We start from the raw sequence: 21,538 nt of genomic DNA on the forward strand, positions 1-21,538 counted from the left end.
CTGCCCTGTCACTTCCTAGCTGTGCAGCCTGGGGTGACATCTCGCAGCCACAGATTTCTTCATCTATGAGAGGGGACTGTGACAGCACCTGCCTCCTAGAGCTGATGTATGATTTGAGTGAGTTCCTGTGTATAAAATATTTAAACTGGTGTCGGCACACACGAGCTCCCAATAAAGGGCAGCTATAATTCACACCCTCTTCCAAAGATGATAAAGACCAGGCAAAGAGCCAAACAGATCACCAAGAAGTCATGGTTTCCTGCAGACTCCAGTGAACCTGGCTCCGTGTCGAGGAATACAGGGACAAGGTGATAAGTTAGACCCTCTTCTCATCTTTCAGAGACCTCTGTCTGGTGGGCAAGGAAATGCTGGGCTCAAGCAGGCAGGACCCAGGGAGGTCAGAATATGTTAGAGGAGGGGCAGGGCTATGGGAGCCCAGAGTGGGAGCAGGAACTGACAGTGATCTGACAGTGATGGGAAAAGACGTATTCTAGGCAGATACGGTGCCCAGCAGGACAATGCTGTGGACATTTGTAAAGGATGGAGGTGCCAAGAATGTTCCAGCAAGTTCAAGGCTTAAAGGGAGCATGGCAGAGTGGCTAAGTGCGTAGACTCTGGAGTCAGACTGCCTGGGTTCAATTTCCAGCTCTGTCACTTTCTGGCTGTGTGATCTGGGACAAGTTGCTTTACCTCTCTGAGCCTACTACCCAAGCCTGTTGCTGCATAATGGAAAAAAAAAAATTAGTGACTCAAAACAACACATATTTATCATTTTACAGTTTCAATGGATCAGGAACCTCATAATATTACATAGTAAACTTTTTGTAGAGAATATACATCAGATATTCCTGGGGGGTACATCTGGTTAGGGAAATGAGGTGGAGGATGCCTGTCTGTAAGCTATTCACAGACAGATTATTCCAATCCAGTGTGATCAGAGCATCAACAGGAGAGCGAGCAAACTCCTGTGGGGCATAGGGTGGAGTGAGACCAGGAAGCCCTCGACACACTCTGAGCACAGAGCAGGCCTTGAGAAGTTGATCTGGAGTTTCCTGGGTGAAGAGATAGAGGGGTGTAACGAGTAGGAGGCACAGCATGTGCAAAGGTATGGAGGCATGAAAGATCATTTATCCATCCCTCCATCCATCCTTGCCTCCATTTGTCCAGCTTTTCCTCCATTTATGCAGTAATTGATTATTCCAGCCATCTATCCACTTATTCATTGTGTATACTCTTCATCCATCCATCCATCTATCCATCCATCCATCCACCTGTTCAGTCATCTATGCCCGCATTCATCCACTTATTCCATCAGTTACACATCCACTCATACATGTATTTATTCATCAGTATCCAAAGTCAACGCAGGAGACCCTGGTTTGATTTCTGGGTCAGGAAGATCTGCTGGAGAAGGGATAGGCTACCCAGTCCTGTATTCTTGGGCTTCCCTGGTGGCTCAGCTGGTAAAGAATCCGCCTGCAATATGGGAGACCTGGGTTCGATCCCTGGGTTGGGAAGATCCCCTGGAGAAGGGAAAGGCTACCCACTCCAGTATTCTGGCCTGGAGAATTCTATGGACTGCATAGCCCATGGGATCACAAAGAGTCGGACATGACTGAATGACTTTCACTCACCTCAGAGATCCAAAGTCATATGATCTTTTCACTCTAAATGTCACCTCCTCAGGGAGCCTTTCCTGACTCTCTCCCTAAAGAACCCCCCAAGACCTTCCGTCTTTGACCCTCCACTTTGTACTTTTTCTTTGTAGCACTGACCCCAACTTGTCACTGTGCTTCTAATTATATGTCTGTTCGTTTGGTGTCTGTGTCCATCACCAGAACACATTCATTCATTCGGCAAGTATTTGTTGAGGATCGACTGAGTGCCAGGCTCTGTTGTAGGCACTGGGAAGACAGACAAAAATCCTCACCTGTGCAGAGCTGATATTATAATGGGAGGCATCAGACAATAGGTAATAAGTGTAGTAAGTAAATTACTGGCAAGTTAGAGAATGCTGAGTGCTGTGGACTTCCCAGGCGGCACTAGTGGTAAAGAACCTGCCTGCCAATGCAGGAGATGTAAGAGACAAGGGTTTGAGCCCTGGATCGGGAAGACCCCCTGGAAGAGGGCATGGCAACCCACTCCGGTATTCTTGCCTGGAGAATCCCATGGACAAAGAAGCCTGATGGGGTGACAAAGAGTCGGACATGACTGAAGCGACTTAGCCTGCACCCATCAGTGCTGTGGTCAAAGAAAACACAGAACCAGTGAGAGGTATTAGTGATCCAGAGGAGAGGTTGCTCAGATAAGTCGTCATGGAGGAAGTGGTCTCTGAGCAAAGACTGAAAGGAGATGAGGGAGCCAAGTGGTTTTCTAAGGGAATTGCATTCCAGGACAGAGAGAATGACGTGTACGGAAGTCCTAAGGCAGGGCTGAGCTTGGTGTGTTGGCGATTCATTGAGGAGGCCAGCATGGCTGGAGCAAAGTAATCAAGGGGAGAGGGAGGAAGCTGTGAGTAGAGAGGGGACAAGGGGGGCCAGGTGGGGTAGGACCTTGCTTTAACTTTGAGACTGGAGCCAGGGGTGGACGCTGAGCAGAGGCGGGACAAGATCTAACTTAGGTGTGAACTGGTTCCCTTCGCCTGCCATGTAGGAGTAGATCGATGTGAGCTCTCTAATGGCTGGAACTACATCTTTGTCCCTTCTGTCTCCTTGGCTTCTAGTACAAGGGTCTGCAAACTACGGCCCACAGGCTAAATCCTCGGATTTCCTGTTTGTATAAATAAAGTTTTATTGAAACAAACCCACACCCATTTGTTTACATATTATCTATGGCTGCTTTCCTGCTAAATAGAATAGTTACAGCAGAGACCATCTGGCTCTCAAACCTGAAAATATTTACTGCTTTGCCTTTTACAGAAAAACTGTGCTGACCCCTCATCAGGAACAAGGCCTGGCACATAGTAGGCACTCAGTAAATATTTGTTGTCACATAACTGAGCCGGTCTCTCATCTGTGACCCACACGAGGCTGCCAGCTTGCTCTTGTCTCAGAGCCAGTTCCAGTCACATGTGGGAAAACAACAGCCCAGGGACCAAAAATAAAATACTGGAACCATTCACATCTCTGCCACGGAGGAACTGCTCAGGCAGGAATATAGTCAGGACCCACAGAGAAACTCAGCATACTCTTCGTCCTTTTATTTTTCTTTGTTAAGACTTGGGGCTCCTTTCCCCTGCCAGGTGTGGAAACTGCTCCCCCCATTTTTTTCTCACTTAAAAAAATCCCCCAAACCCTCTTCCATAGAGAAGCCCCCCACACCCCGCCACCGACTTTCCTGTCTCCTCTCCTGTCAACTCCAACGTTTTGTTTTTGTACGTGACTTAGGTCCCAGCTGTTTTTTTTTTTTTTCCCATGCTTCTGATGCCCATTACTCAGATTCTGCATAATGAGGCAGTTATGAGTTAAGAATAATGGGGCTGTGCCAGCTGGCAGGAATATCTCTGGGAACTGAGAGAGCTCCCACACTCCAATTTCCTTTTCTTCTTACACACATCGATCGCAGTATTCTATCTGTCCTCATTTTCCAAGTTTCTCCTTTACTGCAGTTTGTCCTGTACCCTCAGGATCCACAGAGCAATCAGAGCCAGTCCCTGAGAGCTGGGAACTCACAGTTTAATGGAGACAATCCCAGGGCTGGGGGTAAAGAGATGGATGCACAGTGGGATGCATCCATCCACCATCCATGGTGGGGATGACTTGACCATCAAGGGAATGAGTTTGAAGTTTTATGCTGAGGACCCTCTCTGGCAGACTTGGATGGAGGCCAGATGGAGGGCTCTGAGGTAGCAGGGTGCCTCCTTCTGACCTGGTGTACATTCTGGTGATTTCACATAGGTATCCACACCCTAGACACTGGGGCCAGATTGCTTGGGTTCAAATCCAGAGGCTCTCATGCTTTCTAACTATGTAGTCTTGGGTAGGTTTCCCTCAGTGTCCTTACTGTAAAATGGATATGACTAGTACGTACCACTTAGTGTTATTGGGAGGATCATGGGATTAATACATACAAAGAACCTGGAACTGTGCCTGGCACACAATTGTTGTTGTTTAGTTGCTAAGTCGTGTCCCATACTTTCGTGAACCCATGGACTATATATAGCCCACCAGGCTCCTCTCTCCATGGGCTCCTCTGTCCATGGGATTTCCCAGGCAAGAATACTGGAGTGGGTTGCCATTTCCTTCTCCAGGAGATCTTCCCAAGCCCTGGATCGAACCCACATCTCCTACATTGAAGGCAGATTCTTTACCGCTGAGCCACCAGGGAAGCCCACCTGGCGCAGAGTAGGCACTCAGTAAATATCAGCAACTACTAAAAGTGCTTAGCAACAGGCATCCTATTATCATTTAGTGATGCCATCAATTATCCTATACATTGAGCAGAAAGAACGACATCTTCAGTTTAGACCCTGGGTGCGAATGATGACATCACCAGTTACCAGGTAGAAAATGGTTAGAATGTACACGCCAGAGGTTTCATTCCCACTTGAATTTCTGTTGTGTCCCAGTCCACACTCTTCTCTGGGGCACATGGGATTATCACCTATTTGCGCCTCAGTTTTCTATCAATCAAACGCAGATAATAAAAGTATCAGTCTCCTAGGATTGTTGAAAGAATCCAATGAGTTAGATACAGACAAAGGCCACAGTGTCCCACGCACAGCTGGCACTCAATTGACAGCAGCTCCTGTTAGCCTCATGGCAAGAGGACTCCACGGTGGACACGCTGGCTAGGGTAACAGGTGCTCTCCTCTCTGTCTGGGAGTCTTGGCTAAGAGCACAGACTCAGGGGTCTGACCCACTGCAGTCTGAGCCCAGATCTGCCTTCAAAGGCAGCCAGGAGACCCTGGGCACGTTGCAGGCCTGAAAGTGGGAATAATGACAGTGCCAGCTCACAGGACGGGCACGAGGAGGCATCAGCATGATGACGGCCATGCTCCCGGCACACAGCCTTCGTACACATGAACCGTATAATCACTGAGGATGTCCTTGCAAAGGTCCTCCCCTCCTTGGAACCGTTTGCCCACCTGCAAAGAAATGGGCAGTGACTGTGGCAATCTCAAAGCTTCTTGCCTATAAGGACTCACCTTTGCTATCGCTGAGTGTAGGTGTTGGGAGATGGATGCTCCCACCCGTGTCTGCCCTCAGCCCAGCTCCAGCTCTTTCCTTCTGTCTCCTCACTCCCCATCTCTTAACTGTCAACTTTCCCGTTTCTCTGGCTTCTTTCCCTTGTTCTAGACTTTTTCTTTCTCTCTTGTTTCTCTCCTGCATGCTATCAGAAGATTGTTTGTAGAGCAATAAATAGTGATAGCAATCATAATTTGTGTATTTAATCTTTCCCCCATACTAGGACAGCTCTTTGCACATATTAACTCATTTAATTCACACAAAGACTTGTTACTGTTGGTTCAACAAACACTTACGGAGTGCCTCCTGTGTGCCAGACCCTGAGAATCCAGCTCGGAGCAACAGAAAGATCCTCGCCCTCATGGGACTCACGTTCTAGTGGAGAGACAGAAGATAAAAAGGTAAACAAACAAACAAAAAACACCTCTTCTAGTGCTATGGGGGAAAAAAACCAAGGAAGTCAAAGGAAGAAAGTGAAATGTTTTCTATAGAATGGTTGGGAAAGGCCTTCTGAAGGAGGTGTGTGCTTCCCTGGTGACTCAGACGGTAAAGAATTCTCCTGCAATGCAGGAGACACGTGTTCCATACCTGGGTCGGGAAGATCCCTTGGCGAAAGGAATGGCAACCCACTCCAGTATTCTTGCCTGGAGAATCCCATAGGCAGAGGAACCTGGTGGGCTACAGTCCATGGGGTCGCAAAGAGTCAGACACGACTGAGCGACTATCACTTACACTTTTCTGGGGGAGGTGACATTGGATATGACCTGATGATGTGAGGTGGGGCAGCCATGCAAAATCTGTGTGAAGAAACAGCCAGTGCAAAGGCCCTGAGGCAGAACCATGCCTCGGGAGTGTTTGAGGAGTTGAGGAACAGCCGGAAAGCCTGTATCACTGGAGCTGAATGAAGGTGAGTTGATCTCACACAGGGGCCCCCCTGGGACCACATCATGCAGGGTCTTGTGGGTCACAGTGAGGACTTTGGTTTTTACTTTGACAAGGAGCCATGAAAGGTTCTGAGATGAGGAGGGGTGCAGTCTGGACAAAGTTTGACAGGATCCCATTGGCAATAGGCTGTGGGGGGAGGGGTGGTGAAGGTGGGGGCAGAGGGGCCATCCTCTCCATTTGACAGATGCATAAATAAATGGAATGTCAAAAAAAGGCCAGCAACAGGCTCAAGCCCCCACAGCTGTTGAGCAGTGGAGACAGGTTGGCAGGCTGGCTGGGACTTGAGTCGTGTTAGTCCAGCCTCCCCTCCCCCTTCTCAAGCCTAGCTGCTCACCCCTTCTGAAGTCTCAGTGTACACCTGTAAAATCGGGACACAGGTCAGAGACCAGTGGTGCACGGCTCACCAGGAACATGCTAGCTCCAGAAGTGGGCACCACCTCAGGGTTCAGAGGAGCCTTCACTTTGTGACCTTGGGAAGGTGCCTACCTCTCTCCTGAGCCTCTGTTTTTCCATCTATAATTTGGGAAGCATTAACCAACGTCTGGGTGTAGCCTGGTGGTTAAAAGCGCAAGTTCTAGAGTCAGATTTGGCAGGATCCGAGTCCTTGGTCTGCCGCTTGCCAGCTCTATGACTTCCAGCAATTAGACATCCTCTTTCTAAGCTTCGGTTTACCTCATCTGGAAGATGAAGATCTTAACAGCACTAATTCCAAGGGGGTAGTTGTAAGGATTAAATGAGATCATGCAGGTAAAGCGCTTAGCACAGCTCCTGGCATACATCAGGCACTCAATAAAGGATCATTATTATTATTACTGACAGTAATGCCCACAACTCTGGGTGGGTGAGAGCCTGGAGAGTGCCTGGTGGTACGCGGCCGGCGTTTGACAAAAGTGAATTCTCTCGCCCTTCTCTCATGCCTGCCGGCTCCCGGGGGACCCAGGCATTCCGGCCTCCGGCCGCCCCCCCAACGCCGACCCTTACAAAGGCCCTCATTCATGTCTGGTGCACAAAGCGGCTCATTCACCCAGGTCCCTTGGGCTCCCCGCCCCTGGCCGCCCCTTGTACCTCGCCATTGGTCGGACCCCCTGCCTGTCAGGCTTCGGGTCTTGCCTGCTGCCGTGCCGCCTAGCTCCACGCTCCAGAGCTGTTCTTTTCCCACGGCTGGCACACTCCGGCAACTTCTGATTGGCCCCTCCCGCCAGCCGCTCCTCTTGATTGGCGGGTGCGCACCCTGTGGGCGAGTCCATAGCTTGTCGCAGCGGGCGCCGATTGGCCCCTGTTGCGCTTGTGTGGGCGGGGCTTTCTTGGCTGGCCCGCCCCTCCTTCTCCCCAGGCCGAAGCCTCGGGACGGCCCTGGAAGCCGGTGAGTGCCCGGGGCCCGCTGCCCGCCTGAGGCGGCGGGGAGTGGAACTGGGTCCCGGGAGGCTGGAGCTCCGAGGTTGCGGTCGGGGCTCCGGAGGCCGGCGCGAACTGCGGGGGAGGGGCGGTGACGTGGACACTCACCTTGCGCTCAGCGGGACGGCAGCTGGGGGCCTGGGGACGGGGTGGGGCGGGGCGTCTCCACTCGCCCCCACAACTCGAGTTCCTCCTCTAGGAGAGGCCGGGTCGGGGTCCTCGCTGGAGGCCCCAGGCCTGTTTCGCAGATGGGGAAACTGAGGCTCGCTTTGGGACATTGGGCGCTTTAATACTGAGTCATTGCCTTCAATCCCCCGCACTCGATGACTGTGTCTCTGTCTTCACGTGTAAAAATTGCGGACCGGAGACAGGGATCATCGTGACTGGCAGAGCAGAGGGGTGGGGAAAGACATCTTTGAGCCCCCGCGATGTACTTGGGCACTTTTATTTTTATAACTAAATAATTAACTTTATATTAACCCGAGATGGGTTATATTGCACCCATTTAACAGGGAAAGAAAAACAGGCCGCACAGAGGCGGTGACTGCAGGGCGACAGGGCTGAGAATAACACTTCGAAGACCGACTGTGTACTGGGTTCCTTAACGTTTTTAATCCAACAGAAGTCCGCTGAGGACGGCTGTAGTTCCTAAGAAGTAAATGGGGAAGGAGGTTGAGAGTTACCACTTGGGAAGAGGAAATAGAAATCTTTGAGGACCTACTACGCATTCCACCCAAATCCCCTCTTTAGAAAATGGTCTGGGCTTGAACCCCAGCCCTCCTTCTTACTGGCTGTGTGACCTTGAGCGGGTTACTTCCTTCACGTGTCCATGCCTCAGTTTCTCCAGGGAAATGGAGATGCTGATTGTCATTATCTCACTGGTTTTGAGATCATTCTATGAGTTTGGTCAACTGTTCTAAAAGCCGGAAAACCCTCGGCCCATAGTAGGTGCACTTAGTTACCATTATTTAGTCCTAAGTTCACAGAACTGAAGCTCCAGACTCTAGAAAATCATGTTCTCGTCTTCTTCGGTATGTCTCGAGCTCCCTGTGGATTGTACAGCCCCGTTTCCAGGGTTGAGGAAACTAAAGTTCTGCGAGATTAAATGATGTCTCCGGGCATTACTTGTTTAAACGCTGGGCTGGGCACTTTCTCCCACATGGGTTTATTCATTTCATTGACCTCCATTCGTGAAGAGGAACGCCAAAGCCCAGAAAGCTTGAGCGGGATTCGAACCACCAGAGTCCTCAGTCCTCTCCGCTGCGGGTCCTTGACCTTTGCTCGCCCAAAGGAGGAGGGGCCCTGGCGCCGCCACCGCCCACCTGGCAACAGGCTCATCCCCGCCTCTCCCCATCCCCCTGTCTAGGGCCTTGCAACCCCGGGATCCGCCCCCTTCCCCAGCCGGGCAGGTGCTAGGTGACATCAGAGCCGGACTCCCTCCCGGTGACGCGACGTGGCCCCGCCCCGCGCTGGACCGCGGAGGTAGCCGCACCTGGGAGCTCTGAAGAGGCCGGGGGATTCCTGGGCCCCCTCCCCAGCTTCCCGCTTCCTGTACCAGCCGGCGCCCCCCAGGTAGCCCCCAGGGTCCGCGGGGTGAGGCACTTGGGTCTTGGGGAGATGGGGGTTGCGCGCTGGGATTCCGGGATCTGAGGAGGGGGCCCCGGGGCCGGGAACCCCAGGTCTGATTAAGGACGGCTCTGGGAGGCTGGGCTCATGGGTCTCCAGGGAGGAAGGCGCTGAGACCAGGACTCCCCTGAGAGCTGGAATGTGTACATCTTGAGGGAAGAGGGGGCTGGGAGCCTGGGCTCCTGGGTCTGAGGGAGGAGGGGTTGGGTGCCCAGATTTCTGAGTCTGGAGGCAGAGAGGACCCTTGGATCCTAGCACTAGACTGAGGTCAGAGGGCTGGATGCCAAGGGCCCCAATCCCTGCCCCAGGGGCGGATCCCTGGCTCCTTCCTTTCCAGCCAGCAGTCCCTGCCCCTCCCAGGCAGGTGCTTTCACCTGCAATGGTGACAGAAATGAGTCCTGGCAGAGGTGTTCCTGCTGGTTAAGGAGGGCAGGGCTGCCAGAGGGCCAGGCCACCCCATCAGAGCTGTTCTCAGCTCTCAGAAGTTGGTCCCAGGCGTCTTCACCTCGAGCCTCTTCACCTCGAGCCTCTTCGCCTCTAGCCTCTTCACCTCTAGCCTCTTCGCCTCTAGCCTCTTCACCTCTAGCCGGCTGCAGTGAGGTGAGGGGGCTTGAATTCACAGGTCCAAGGGAGGAGAGGTCTGAGGGTTCCTGGAAATGTAAGCTGCCGGAGGCCCAGACTCCTGAGTCTGGAGGAGGAGGGGCTGGGGGCCTGGACTCCTGGGTCCAAGGGAGAAGGGACCCAGGGCTCAGACTCTTGGCTCTAGTGAAGGGAGGCACAGGGCTGGGTGATTGCAAAAAAACTCCCAAACCCTTCCTGGTCAAAGGCCGTGAGCTGGAGAGGAAGTGGGTGGGGTGAGGGTGAGGGTAAAGTCCCAGGGATGGGACTTGGCTCTGAAGGGATGAGGGCCAGTTAGGAGGCCTGGTCAGTCTGGGCAACCTGGGGCCTAGGACGTGGAGAAAGATATGGCATTGGATGGCAGGAGACGCCCACTGTTTGAATGCAGGGGCCTTGGGTTTGAGGCCAGAGAGCAGCAGGACCAAATGTCATAGGGTGAGGGTGAGGGCCTGGGGCCACTGGTGGTAGGGAGAGTGCCTGGGGGTAAGAAGGGCGTGTGGCCTGGAGCTGAGTGTCCAGGTAAGGGAAAGACAAGGGCCTGATGGGATCAGATCCAGAGATGTCCAAGAGGAGCTGGGTGTTTGGAGGGACATCTCCAGAGATATGTTGGAGGTGGGGGCTGGGGGGCCTGGAGGGCAGAGGCAGAAGCACCAAGGTGGGGGAGACAGAGCACTGGGGGGTCCTGTGACTGGTGTGTGGGCAGCGATGTGGCCGTCTGAGGCCGTGGGAGACAACAGAGTCCAGCTTCTTCAGGGGCAGGGCACGGTGAGGGACAGGGGGCATAGTTTTCCTCAAGGGTGCTTAAACTACTCTGGGATTGCCAAGCTCTGTTCCCTGCTGGTCTGCAGCCCCTTTAAGGGCAGGAAGGGGGTCTAGCACAGGCTGGCTCGGATCTCAAAGCTCATCTTGGATTGTGACTGTTTGAGACGTGTCTGAGACTAGATCGACCCCAGACCAGGTGCTCCTCGAAGCAGGGCCTCATCTGACTCATATCTGGATCCCCAGGCTCATTCTGGGCAGAGCTCAGGACTTAAGAAAACTTCAGGGAATGTTGAGTGAATGCAGAAGTTAATGAATGGGGCCAGCCCATGGTAAAGAGAAGGATTTCAGGTTGCAGGGAAGAAAGCCACTGCTAACCAAGTGATGAAATTCAGGTCTGTTCTGGGGTAACCTAGAGGTGGTCAGGGAACCTGAGTTACAGAAATCAGGTTGACACTGTTCTAGGGCTTACATCTATGAGGTCAAGGTCCTCAGCGTGACCCAGTCTGACCCCCTTTGTCCCTAATCTTTCCTTTCCTACCACCCTTTCTCCCTGGATCACCTGGCTCCAGCTACACTGGCCGCTCACAATGCTGCAGACATAGAGGCACATGCCTGCCCCAGGGCCTTTGTACGGGCTGTTCTCCCAGCCTGGAATGCTTTTTTGTCTGACATTCCCATGGCCCATTCCCTTCATCTCCCTCAGGTCTTTATTCAGATGCCACATCAGAGAGGGTTTCCTTGGCCACCCCAATTAAAACTTCAATGGCCCTCAACCCTAACAGTCCCTGTTCTCTGCTTCATTCTCCCCCTTGGCATGTATCATCATTTAACATACTGTATAATTTACTTATTTATCTTTGAATCTGTCTCCTGGGATTAGAGCAGCACTAACTCACAGAAACACAATGCAAGCCAAATGTGTAATTTAAAATTTTCTAGCCACATTAAAAATAAAGATATAAAAAGGAACAAGTGATGTAAGTGCTAATGATGTATTTTTTTAATCCAATATGTTACCAAATGTAAGAAACACGAATGAGCTTTTTGTTGTGCTGTCTTTGAAACTGGGTGTGTGTCTTATGGTCAGAACCCATCTCAGTGTGGATTCTCCATTTCAACTCTCCAGTAGCCTCACATGGCCATGGCTCCTATGATAGCCAGATCAGGGCTAGAATGTAAACACCTTAGGAAGGCAGGAATATTTTTCTGGCTTGTTCTTTGCTATATGGCTGACACCTTGAACAGTATTATAGCCTGGCTTATTAAAGAATTATTTTTAGAAAATGTATTTTATTGAAATATAGTTGATCTACAATGTTGTGTTAATTTCTTCTGTATAGCAAAGTGATTCAGTTATACATATATATTCTTTTCCATTATGGTTTATCACTGTACATTGAATAGAGTTCCCTGGGCTAAACAGTAGGACCTTGCTGTTTATCCATTCTATCTATAATAGTCGGCATCTGCTAATCCCAAACTTCCGATCCTTGTCTCCCTCGTCCCCCACCACTTGGCCCCCGCAAATCTATTCTCGATGTCTGTGAGTCTGTTTCTCATTCCTAGATAAGTATATTTGTTACATGTTTAAGATTCCACATATAAGTTACATCATATGGTATTTGTCTTTCTCTGACAATTCATTTAATATGATAACCCCTAGGTCCATCCATGTTGCTGCAAATAGCATTACTTCATTCTGTTTTTTGAATGTCTGAGTAGCATTCCATTGTATATTTGTACCACATCTTTATCCATTCATCTGTCAATGGACATTCAGATTGTTATTGAAGAATTATTGAATTGGGAATTCACTGGTGGTTTAGTGGTTAGGACTCCCAGCTTTCAGTGCCAGTGGCCCCTGTTCAGTCCCTGGTGGGGAAATTAAGATCCCGGAAGCCTCGTGGTCCAGCCACATACACACACACACGCACGAATTATTGAATGAATGGATAGAGAGGTGGATGGTAGAATGGGTGAAAAAGGTCTGTGAACCCATTTTGCAGAAATGTAAATTGAGGTTTGGTGGGGAAGGCAGTGGCGACTGTCAGGGGAATCTGGGGTGGGGATGGAACCCCTCCTTGACCCTGGTCCTCTGCTCTCTCCCTGCAGACCATGGCAGCAGTGACCGTGTCGGTGCCCGGGCGGAAGGCACCCCCCAGGCCGGGCCCGGTGCCCGAGGCCGCCCAGCCGTTCCTGTTCGCACCTCGCGGGCCGGGCGTGGGCAGTGGGCCCGGGGGCTCGGGCACGTCCCCGCAGGTGGAGTGGACGGCACGGCGCCTGGTGTGGGTGCCGTCGGAGCTACACGGCTTCGAGGCGGCGGCACTGCGGCACGAGGGCGACGAGGAGGCCGAGGTGGAGCTGGCGGAGAGCGGCCGGCGGCTGCGGCTGCCGCGCGACCAGATCCAGCGCATGAACCCGCCCAAGTTCAGCAAGGCCGAGGACATGGCCGAGCTGACCTGCCTCAACGAGGCCTCCGTGCTGCACAACCTCCGCGAGCGCTACTACTCCGGCCTCATCTATGTGAGTGGCCTCCTTCCCTGGGAGGGCCTTGCCTGGGGTGGGGCGGCTGGGTGTCAGCACCCCAGCTGGAACCGACGTGAGGCTGTTTCTAATTTTCCCCTCAGGTCGGGTGACGATGCCCACCCTTAGTTGCCAAGTGATAAATTATTGGATTACCAGGACTGCCTGAGACCCCATTGCAGGCGTCTCATATTATACAGTGCTGCTGCTGCTGCTGCCAAGTTGCTTCAGTCGTGTCCAACTCTGTGCGACCCCATAGACGGCAGCCCACCAGGCTCCCCCGTCCCTGGGATTCTCCAGGCAAGAACAACTGGAGTGGGTTGCCATTCCCTTCTCCAATGCATGAAAGTGAAAAGTGAAAAGTGAAAATGAAGTCGCTCAGTCATGTCCGACCCTCAGCGACCCCATGGACTGCAGCCTTCCAGGCTCCTCCATCCATGGGATTTTCTAGGCAAAAGTACTGGAGTGGGCTGGATGCTCCTTATTGGGCTTCCCCTGTGGCTCAGTGGTAAAGAATCTGCCTGCAATGCAGGAGCCCCAGAAGAAGCGGGTTTGATCCCTGGGTAAGGAAGTTTCCCTGGAGAAGGAAATGACAACCCACTCCAGTGTTTTTGCCTGGAGAATCCCAGGGGCGGGGGAACCTGGTGGGCTGCCGTCTATGGGGTCACACAGAGTCGGACACGACTGAAGCGACTTAGCAGCAGCAGCAGCAGGATTAAGACAGGACTGGTCATAGTGGAGAAGGCAATGGCAACCCACTCCGGTACTCTTACCTGGAAAATCCCATGGACGGAGGAGCCTGGTGGGCTGCAGCCCATGGGGTCGCTAAGAGTCGGACATGACTGAGCAACTTCACTTTCACTTTTCACTTTTGTGCATTAGAGAAGGAAATGGCAACCCACTCCAGTGTTCTTGCCTGGAGAATCCCAGGGACGGGGGAGCCTGGTGGGCTGCCGTCCACGGGGTTGCACAGGGTCGGACACGACTGAAGCGACATAGCAGCAGCAGCAGGTCACAATGAGATTGACTGTGCCCTAGTCACTGTTAACCTTTCAATGTCTCACGTTGTTTAATCTTAACAGCAAGCAGGTGGAGTAGGGCAGTGGTTCTTAGCTCTGCCTTCTTGTTATAGTCAGCTGGGGAATTTTTACAAAATGCCAGCACTGGAGCCCTTCCCCACCCCATTTGAATCAGACTCTCTGGGGGGTGTGACATGGACACTGGCATTTTTAATAAGCTTCCAGGGTGGTTCTAATGTGCAGCCAGAGTGTCGTTCAGAGCAAACAGGATTAGAGATGTTGACAAGGAATGTCGACAATAATAATGAGAAATAATGATCATGGGTGGCTAGCAAATATTTATCGAGCACTTAACGATGTGCCAAGTACTGTTCTAAGTGCTGCATGTGGGTTATCAGCTCACTTCTGGGCTGGGGATTTGTCCTTATCGCCTGATGTTTCAGGAATGTTAAGTGACTTGGGTCCCAGGTCACATGGACGTGAAGGATTTGAACCCAGGCAGCTGGCCGCAGAGTCACACTCTGAATACCAGCTTAGAGGGCTGGAGTCTCACTGCCTTGCTCATTGAAACTGGCCCATCAAGAATAGATGCAAAATATCTCCCTAAGACCCTAAAAGGAAAAGTGCTGGTTTTATGTGTTTTAAAAACTGCAAAACTTTCATGAAAGTAATAAAAGAATATGTCACTAAATGATGAGATGTATCAAAAAAATAAAAATAAATAGCCTGGCCTCAATGTCCACCCCGTTAAGGGTCATAAGCACAAGATGAGGGTATTTTTATGAATTCTGACTCCTGTTTGGGGGAGAGACTGAGGCCGTGAGAGGGGCCAGTGGCTGGCTCAGGGCCCCTCAGCTTTTGGTGGCAGAGGTGGGATTTGACCTCAGGATTCTCTGGCCCTGGATTGAGGTGACACCTTCTGCAGCCTATGTTGGGCCCTTAGGATTCCTCACTTGCCTTTGTGAGCTGTGGGAGCTCTGTGAGCCTCTGTCCAGGCCACTGCCCTGGACCTCATCAAAGTCAGGGGATCAGAGAGGCACCCAAAACCCTGAGCCACCCCTTTCCTGTTAGTAAACACTCTGAACCCTCACGGCAGTGTTGTAGGGTATCTTCTATCATCCCCAGTCTGTCGGTGGGGACACTGAGCCTCAGAGAGGGGCCAAGACTTAGGCCACGCCCCACCAGCTACCAACCAGCTTAACCAGTATTTGAACCCAGGCCTTCTGACTCTAGACCCCCTATTCTATCCACAGCAGTGGGAAGATTGTTGGGAAAGTTCAGGGGGGAAAATGGTGAGGCCTGAGCAAAGGCTATGGTCTGAGAGTCAGAGAATTGGGACCTGACAAATGAAAGTGAGATGGAAGTTTCCAGAAGCCCAGACAGGAAGGAAATTGGGCCTTAACAATAATCATTAGTACTCAGGGAGTGCCTGCTTTCTCCGTGAAGTGCTGTTCTAAACTTCATTTCAGTATGATCTTGTTGACCCCCTCACCACATAAGGCTGTGAGGTAGGGGTTATCACCTCCTTTGCCGACAGCTTGGAGAAGAAAAGACATTGGCCCAGGAGTAGTTAACAGCTAACGTATTAGGCGTGCATAGGGACTTCCCTGGTGGTCTAGTGGTTAAGACTCCACGCTTCCACTGCAGGGGGTGTGGGTTTGAGCCCTGTCCAGGGAACTAAGATCCTGCATGCTTTGAGATGTGACATAATTGAGTAAATAAATAAAAAATAATCACACACAGGGTTCCAGGGCTCACGCTCAGCTCAGTACTTGCAACATGAACTTGTGGGTAGCTCCCCAAAGCCCTCTGTAGAAGCACTGTTCCCATCCCCATGTGATGAAAAGGGGACCCGGGAAAGTTAAGGAGTGTGCTCAAGCCACCCAGCTAGAAGATTTGATTCAAGATCCACCTGGCTTGTCCTTGGGCTGTGCTTAGTAAATACTAACTGGCCAAAAGGAAAGACAGTGCTTTCCAGTGGAAAGGGAGAGGGGGGGTGTCCGGGATTCCACAAACCAGATCCTGTTGCTCATAGGCTATTTGGCCTGATGTGGTCCCTTCCCTGAGATGCCCAGGGCAGAAGGGGACCCCATCTGCTGGATGCTGACTGTGCCTTCTGCTCCGGGAGGCACCTGAAGATGCTTGGCATCATGTCATTCTCAGAATCCTTCTAGATGGTGGAGGTTCAGAGCTCCATTTCTCCAGAGCTGGAAACTTGGGCTCGGAGAGGGCAAACACCTGGAGTCCAGTCACACAGGCCAGATACGTGGGATGACACAGCATCTGAGTCTGAGTGAAGTCTTAGCTCCCAGGTGGGCTTGGAACCTGAGTGTGTCTCAGCGCCGCGACTGGAGCGCCTTTTACCGCCCCGCCTTGGGCTGTCTGGTTTTTATTCACTGTCTTCCTTAATCCCTACCGCCTCGGTAACGAGCTGGGGAGGGTTTCTCAGGGAGGAAACCGAGACTGAGGGGAGAGTCACTGGGCTGCGGAGGGGCGGTGGCAGCGAGGAGTTGGACCTGGCGGGTCCGCCCTCAGAGTCCTGCCCCAGGCCTTTCCAGCCAGGCTTCTGCAGCTGTGTGCTGGCCACTCAGGTGGCCCCGGCCCTCTCTAGGTGCACCGGCCTCAGCCCCTTTCCCCCTGGCCTTGGCAGCCAGCTCAGGTTCCCTCTAGGGTGTTGCCCTGGCTATAAGTAATGGCTGGCAGGAGGGGGCTGGGACGGGGATGGGGTGCGGGAGGTGGGCTCCTCAGCCAGCCAGAAGTGGGGGCCAGGGCGCCAGCAGCCATGAGATACCCTCCCCGGGAATGTGGTCTGGCTGCCCCGCCCTTTGAGAGCTCTGAGGAGCTGCTGGCGGGGCAGGCAGACACCCAGCAAACCGGTTGTTCTGCTCCAGGCTGGCCACCCACCCTCCCATCCTTAAAAGCTTGGCACCAGGCAGCCTGCGGTGGCCACACCCTCACTCTGCTTGAGAAGCTCAAGTTGTCTGGGAGCTTAAAGCAGTTCTGCTATCAATCGACAAGTAAACAGCTGGTCATTTAACTCGCTAAGTAGCTAACTAGCTGCCTAAGTAGCTAGTTGGTTTCATAGTTAACTAGCTGAGACCCTGGGGCTTCCCTGGTGGCTCAGTGGTAAAGAATCTGCCTGCCAGTGCAGGAGATATGGATTCGATCCCTGGGTCTGGAAGATCCCCTGGAGAAGGAAATGGCAACCCACTCCAGTATTCTTGCCTGGGAAATCCCATGGACAGAGGAGCCTGGCAGTCAGTGAGGTCGCAAAGAGTCAGACATGACTGAGCAACTAAACAACAGCTGAGCCCCTAAGCAACTCTCTGGCTGTGTTAGCTAGCTTGACCCAGCTAAGTTAACTAGTTAGCTCTCTGGATTGTGTTAGCTAGGTGGTCAGCTAGTTCTCTAGCCGGTCTAACTGCCTTGATCCCTCCTGTCTCTCGTCTACCTGAGGCTCCGTTAGAGCTGGAACAGTGCTTAAATGATTACCAGGTCCTGAACTCAGGCCCAGAAGGTGTGTGGACAAATTCAGGGCATCCATGAACTTGGATGCAAAAAAAAAAAATTACATCTTTATTTTCACGCACCTCAAACCTGAAATTTAGCATGTCCTCCAATAAGAGGGAACCACCAAAACTGTCGTGGACGCAGGTCCTGTGAGTCTGTTATCAACAGAAACCGCAGACATGTTCCCGTCAAGTTTCAGCGGCTGCAGATACAGGAAGCACTCTTCCAAAAATATTCTGTGTGTATTCAAGCAGATTCAGAAAAGTGTTCTTCTTGCAAAGTTCTTACCTTGTTTCTTATGTTGTTTTGGAGATAGTTCTCTGTCTGTAGAGGCCAGAAACCTCATAGGAATTCATTGTATGACCATGCATCCAGATCGTTTCCGGTCCTTCATTATTTTAAAAGAATGATGCTACAGATGAACTTGCACTTGGTCCTTTCATGCGTGTGTGAGTCCAAGCAGTGACAGGGCTACAAAGCCTCCATTCTCTCCCCTTGTGAATCCTCATTCATACAGCACCTTTGTGCAATTTGGAAAGCTTCTTTTCAACCATCAGCCTGAAACCATAACAAATGCTGAATCTACATTGTCATTGTGCGAATGGCAGCCCCTTTGCCGGATGTCCTTGTGCAGTGCACAACCTGCCTAGTTGTACATGGCAACTCCGTGCTGCCCCTAGGTCACAGGCAGGTAGCTAGCTGAGGCCCTCTCCCTTCTTGCCCACTGCAGACGTACTCCGGCCTTTTCTGTGTGGTCATCAACCCATACAAGCAGCTGCCCATCTACACGGAGGCCATCGTGGAGATGTACCGGGGCAAGAAGCGCCACGAAGTGCCGCCCCACGTGTACGCAGTGACCGAGGGAGCCTACCGAAGCATGCTCCAGGGTGAGTGTGGGGTGGGGGCTGCTGGAGGTGCCTCTTCAATGGGGACTGGGCTGGGGGTCAGGATTAGATGTCAGCTCAAGGATTTCAGACTCTGCAAGGCTTCTTTGTGGGGCAGGAGGGAACACAAATGGAGGGCCGAGTGGGCAAGGCTCTGAGTTCCACCAGACAGGTCCCTTTTCATCTGTCTCCTTGTTTACCCCTCCCCGCAACAAGCATCACTTGGAAGCTCATTGGTTCCAGGCTTCTACAAAAATTCCTCTTGAAACAGTGTTTCTTAAGAGTGTTCACTCATTCGACATTTATGTTGCTGACGCGATCTACATTGTTGTGAGTGAATGCCACCCCTTAGAGAATGGGTAGCATGGGTTCGCTGTGTACAGCTGGGCAGGTTGTGCATTGTATAAGGATGTCCATCAGAGGGGTGCCATTTACTCCATGACAATTGATCACTCGGGGCAAAATTCCATAATTCCATGTGGTACACATAATACACTCATTATCTATTTATTGTAAGTCATTTATTTTAATAAATACTTGTATATATTAAAAAACATATTAAACATTTTAAAGTTTGTATCTTTCTATCATGACATTAATAGTAGGCAGCATATAAGCTGTATTTTCAAAGCAGTGCTTCCCAGAGTGTAGTCCTCTCATCATCAGCCTCAGCATCACTTAGGAACTTGTTTGAAATGTCAACTCAGCCTTTACTCTTGACCTGCAGAGTCAGAAAGCCTAGGGAGAGCCATGGACCTTGCCACTTCCCACCGTCCTTGGTACCTAACATTTAGTAGGTGGTCTGTGTGCATTTATTGAAGGGATGGCTCAGATGGTAAAGAATCTGGCTGCAATGAGGGAGACCCAGGTTCGATCCCTGGGTCAGAAAGACCCCCTGGAGGAGGGCATGGCAACCCACTCCAGTATTCTTGCTTGGAGAATTGCATGGATAGAGGAGCCTGGGGGGCTACAGTCCATGGAGTCACAAAGAGTTGGACACGGCAGAATGACTAACAGCAACTTGTCAGCCCCAGGATGAGCGGAGGAGGAGACAGTGGGGACCGAGCTGTGCTCTCTGCCCTCAGGACAGATGACCCCCCGTGGGCCATCAGTCACCATCACTACATTCAGTGGCCTGTTTGCTATTACAGGCTGAGCCTGGGGTCTAGGATCTCACTCTCACATCTTTGAATGTCATCATTCAGCCCGAGGCGGCACATAGTAGGGGCTCAAATTGAAGTTTGTTGAATGAATTACATTCTGTTCGGTTGGAGTTTGTTGTCTTCATTTTACAGGTCAGGACACACTGAGGCTCAGGGAGGGACAGCTGCTTTCCCAGAGCCATACAGCCAAAAGAGGCTGAGTCAGGATCAGGTATTAGAATCTAGGAGGATCATATGTCAAAAACCCAGCTTTTCCTTAGCCCTTGGGAAGGATTTTGAAAAGAGGGTGGCCAGCATCTCGCTGGAAAAACCCTCCCAGGTGACCCATCCCCCTCTGTCCCCTACAGATCGTGAGGACCAGTCCATTCTCTGCACGTGAGTAATCCTGAAGGACTTCCTGGAGGAAGTGGGATCCCAGCTGGGCATGGCTCTGCTTGGAATGGACGGGGCTTACCTGGTGACTTGGGCTGACCCTTTTTGCTTCCCTTTGTGCCCCCGCTTAGTGGGGAGTCTGGGGCTGGGAAGACAGAAAACACCAAGAAAGTCATCCAGTACCTTGCCCACGTGGCATCATCACCAAAGGGCCGGAAGGAGCCTGGTGTCCCGGTAAGTGACCTGCCTTGGGACGTACTCTGGAGCCTGCCACCAGATGCTCCCTCCCTCTCAGGCTCTGCTTCCCCTCCTAACTAACTCCCCGCCTCTCCCATGGAAGAACACAGTCACAGGCCTCCTCCTGGCTGCCCCTGCCCCACCCCCACCCCCGAATCCCTACTATGTGCCTGATATATAGTGCTGGGAGCCGAGGCATGATGGACATAAAAATTGCAACAGCCAGTCCTTCGCCTCATTGACCCTTGGAACAGTGCCTCTGGCACGTAGTAGGAGCTTACATCCCAGAGCACCCACTATGTGTCTGGCCTGTTTAGGTTCCTGCAGTGCCCAGGTTTGCTTTGTAAGTGAGCGTTTATATATAGCCCTAGTCCTTTGACTTATATTACTGTAACACCCCAGTGAGGTGGGTGTGGTTTAAAGATGGGAAAGCAAAGTCACACCTGGGGTGGGTCGGCTGTCCAAGGTCACACGCCCAGGAAGGGCTAGCCCAGATTCAAACCCCAGGTGATGGGGCCACCGCCCGCTCCCCACCCCCAGGCACCCCGCTCCACAGGCCAGTTTCTCCAGCCCCTTGTCTCTCTATCCCACCCCCTGCCCCCTCCCCTAACCTCGTTCACCTGTGTGTCTGTCCATGTTCCATGTGCCGTGTCCTGGTCCGTGTCTCGTGTCCTGTGACTTCCTCAGGCCTCCGCCAGCACCGTGTCTTATGTGAGTAGCAGGGAATCACCTCGAGTCCTGCCACCCCTAATACCACCCCGGTCACCCCAACCCACAGTCGTCCTGGCAGATAGGTCCCAAGGCACTGACAGTCACCCCTGCCTGGAGGCCACATTGTCACTTTTGATGGCCCTACTATGTGCACAGCAGGCACCACACTGTCATTTCATGCAACCCTACAGTGGGCACACACCCAGGGCCCCCCACGGTTGCTTATGGCAGCCCAACTGTGTAGTGAAGGACAGGGAAGCCTGGCGTGCTGCAGTTCATGGGGTTGCAGAGTCAGACACAACTTAGTGATTGAACAACTGTGTGCACACACCCAGGGCCATTTCGTGTGGTCCTGTTGTGCATGTGGAGACCCTACCACATAGCTGTGTATATTAGCCCTACTGCATCTGTGCAGAGCGGCCACAGATCCCAGTGGGAAACAACCCAGAGCCTGTAACTACCATTTGTTGCTGATCTGCTAAATGAATGTAGGCAGAGCCCACAGTCACCACGCTTTCACACAGCCCAGGGACCCACAGTTCCATTCATGGTAGGCAGGCCTACTTTGTGCCCCCACCTCAGGCTGG

General features: G+C 52.0%; 2 protein-coding genes across 4 annotated transcripts in view; one reads left to right on the forward strand and one right to left on the reverse strand.

Moving 5' to 3' along the window:
• Nucleotides 1-784: 784 nt before the first annotated feature.
• LOC129630692 (uncharacterized) lies at nt 785-8,864 on the reverse strand. Its single transcript, XM_055551191.1, has 5 exons — nt 8,652-8,864; nt 8,060-8,174; nt 7,197-7,601; nt 5,483-5,561; nt 785-1,052 (listed from the first exon to the last, which is right to left on the reverse strand). Exons 1-5 carry the CDS (start codon nt 8,862-8,864, stop codon nt 935-937), a joined length of 930 nt encoding a protein of 309 aa, XP_055407166.1. The 3' UTR covers nt 785-934.
• The window catches only part of MYH14 (myosin heavy chain 14), an 80,254-nt gene continuing 66,141 nt past the window's right edge, over nt 7,426-21,538 (forward strand). The window contains exons 1-7 of one of the 3 annotated variants that reach the window (XM_055552885.1): nt 7,473-7,494; nt 8,893-9,098; nt 12,645-13,055; nt 18,315-18,471; nt 19,979-20,006; nt 20,135-20,237; nt 20,928-20,951. In XM_055552885.1, coding sequence (XP_055408860.1) covers nt 12,648-13,055; nt 18,315-18,471; nt 19,979-20,006; nt 20,135-20,237; nt 20,928-20,951 — 720 coding nt within the window. In that variant the 5' untranslated portion in view covers nt 7,473-7,494; nt 8,893-9,098; nt 12,645-12,647. Of the gene's footprint in view, nt 7,495-8,892; nt 9,099-12,644; nt 13,056-18,314; nt 18,472-19,978; nt 20,007-20,134; nt 20,238-20,927; nt 20,952-21,538 lie in introns of all 3 variants that reach the window. The other 2 variants (XM_055552884.1, XM_055552886.1) reach the window with 2 other exon arrangements.

Source organism: Bubalus kerabau, chromosome 17 (genome assembly GCF_029407905.1).
Source record: "Bubalus kerabau isolate K-KA32 ecotype Philippines breed swamp buffalo chromosome 17, PCC_UOA_SB_1v2, whole genome shotgun sequence".
Taxonomy (NCBI): Eukaryota; Metazoa; Chordata; class Mammalia; order Artiodactyla; family Bovidae; genus Bubalus; species Bubalus kerabau.

Coding starts and splice junctions, on each gene's coding strand:
- LOC129630692 (XM_055551191.1), bottom strand. CDS start 8,864: ATGAGCCTGTTGCCAGGTGGGCGGTGGCGGCGCCAGGGCCCCTCCTCC. Junction 7,602..8,059: donor GCCCTGCAGTCACCGCCTCT/GTGCGGCCTGTT, acceptor CCTCCCCCGCAG/TTCGCGCCGGCCTCCGGAGC. Junction 5,562..7,196: donor GGGGTCCGACCAATGGCGAG/GTACAAGGGGCG, acceptor TCTCTCCACTAG/AACGTGAGTCCCATGAGGGC.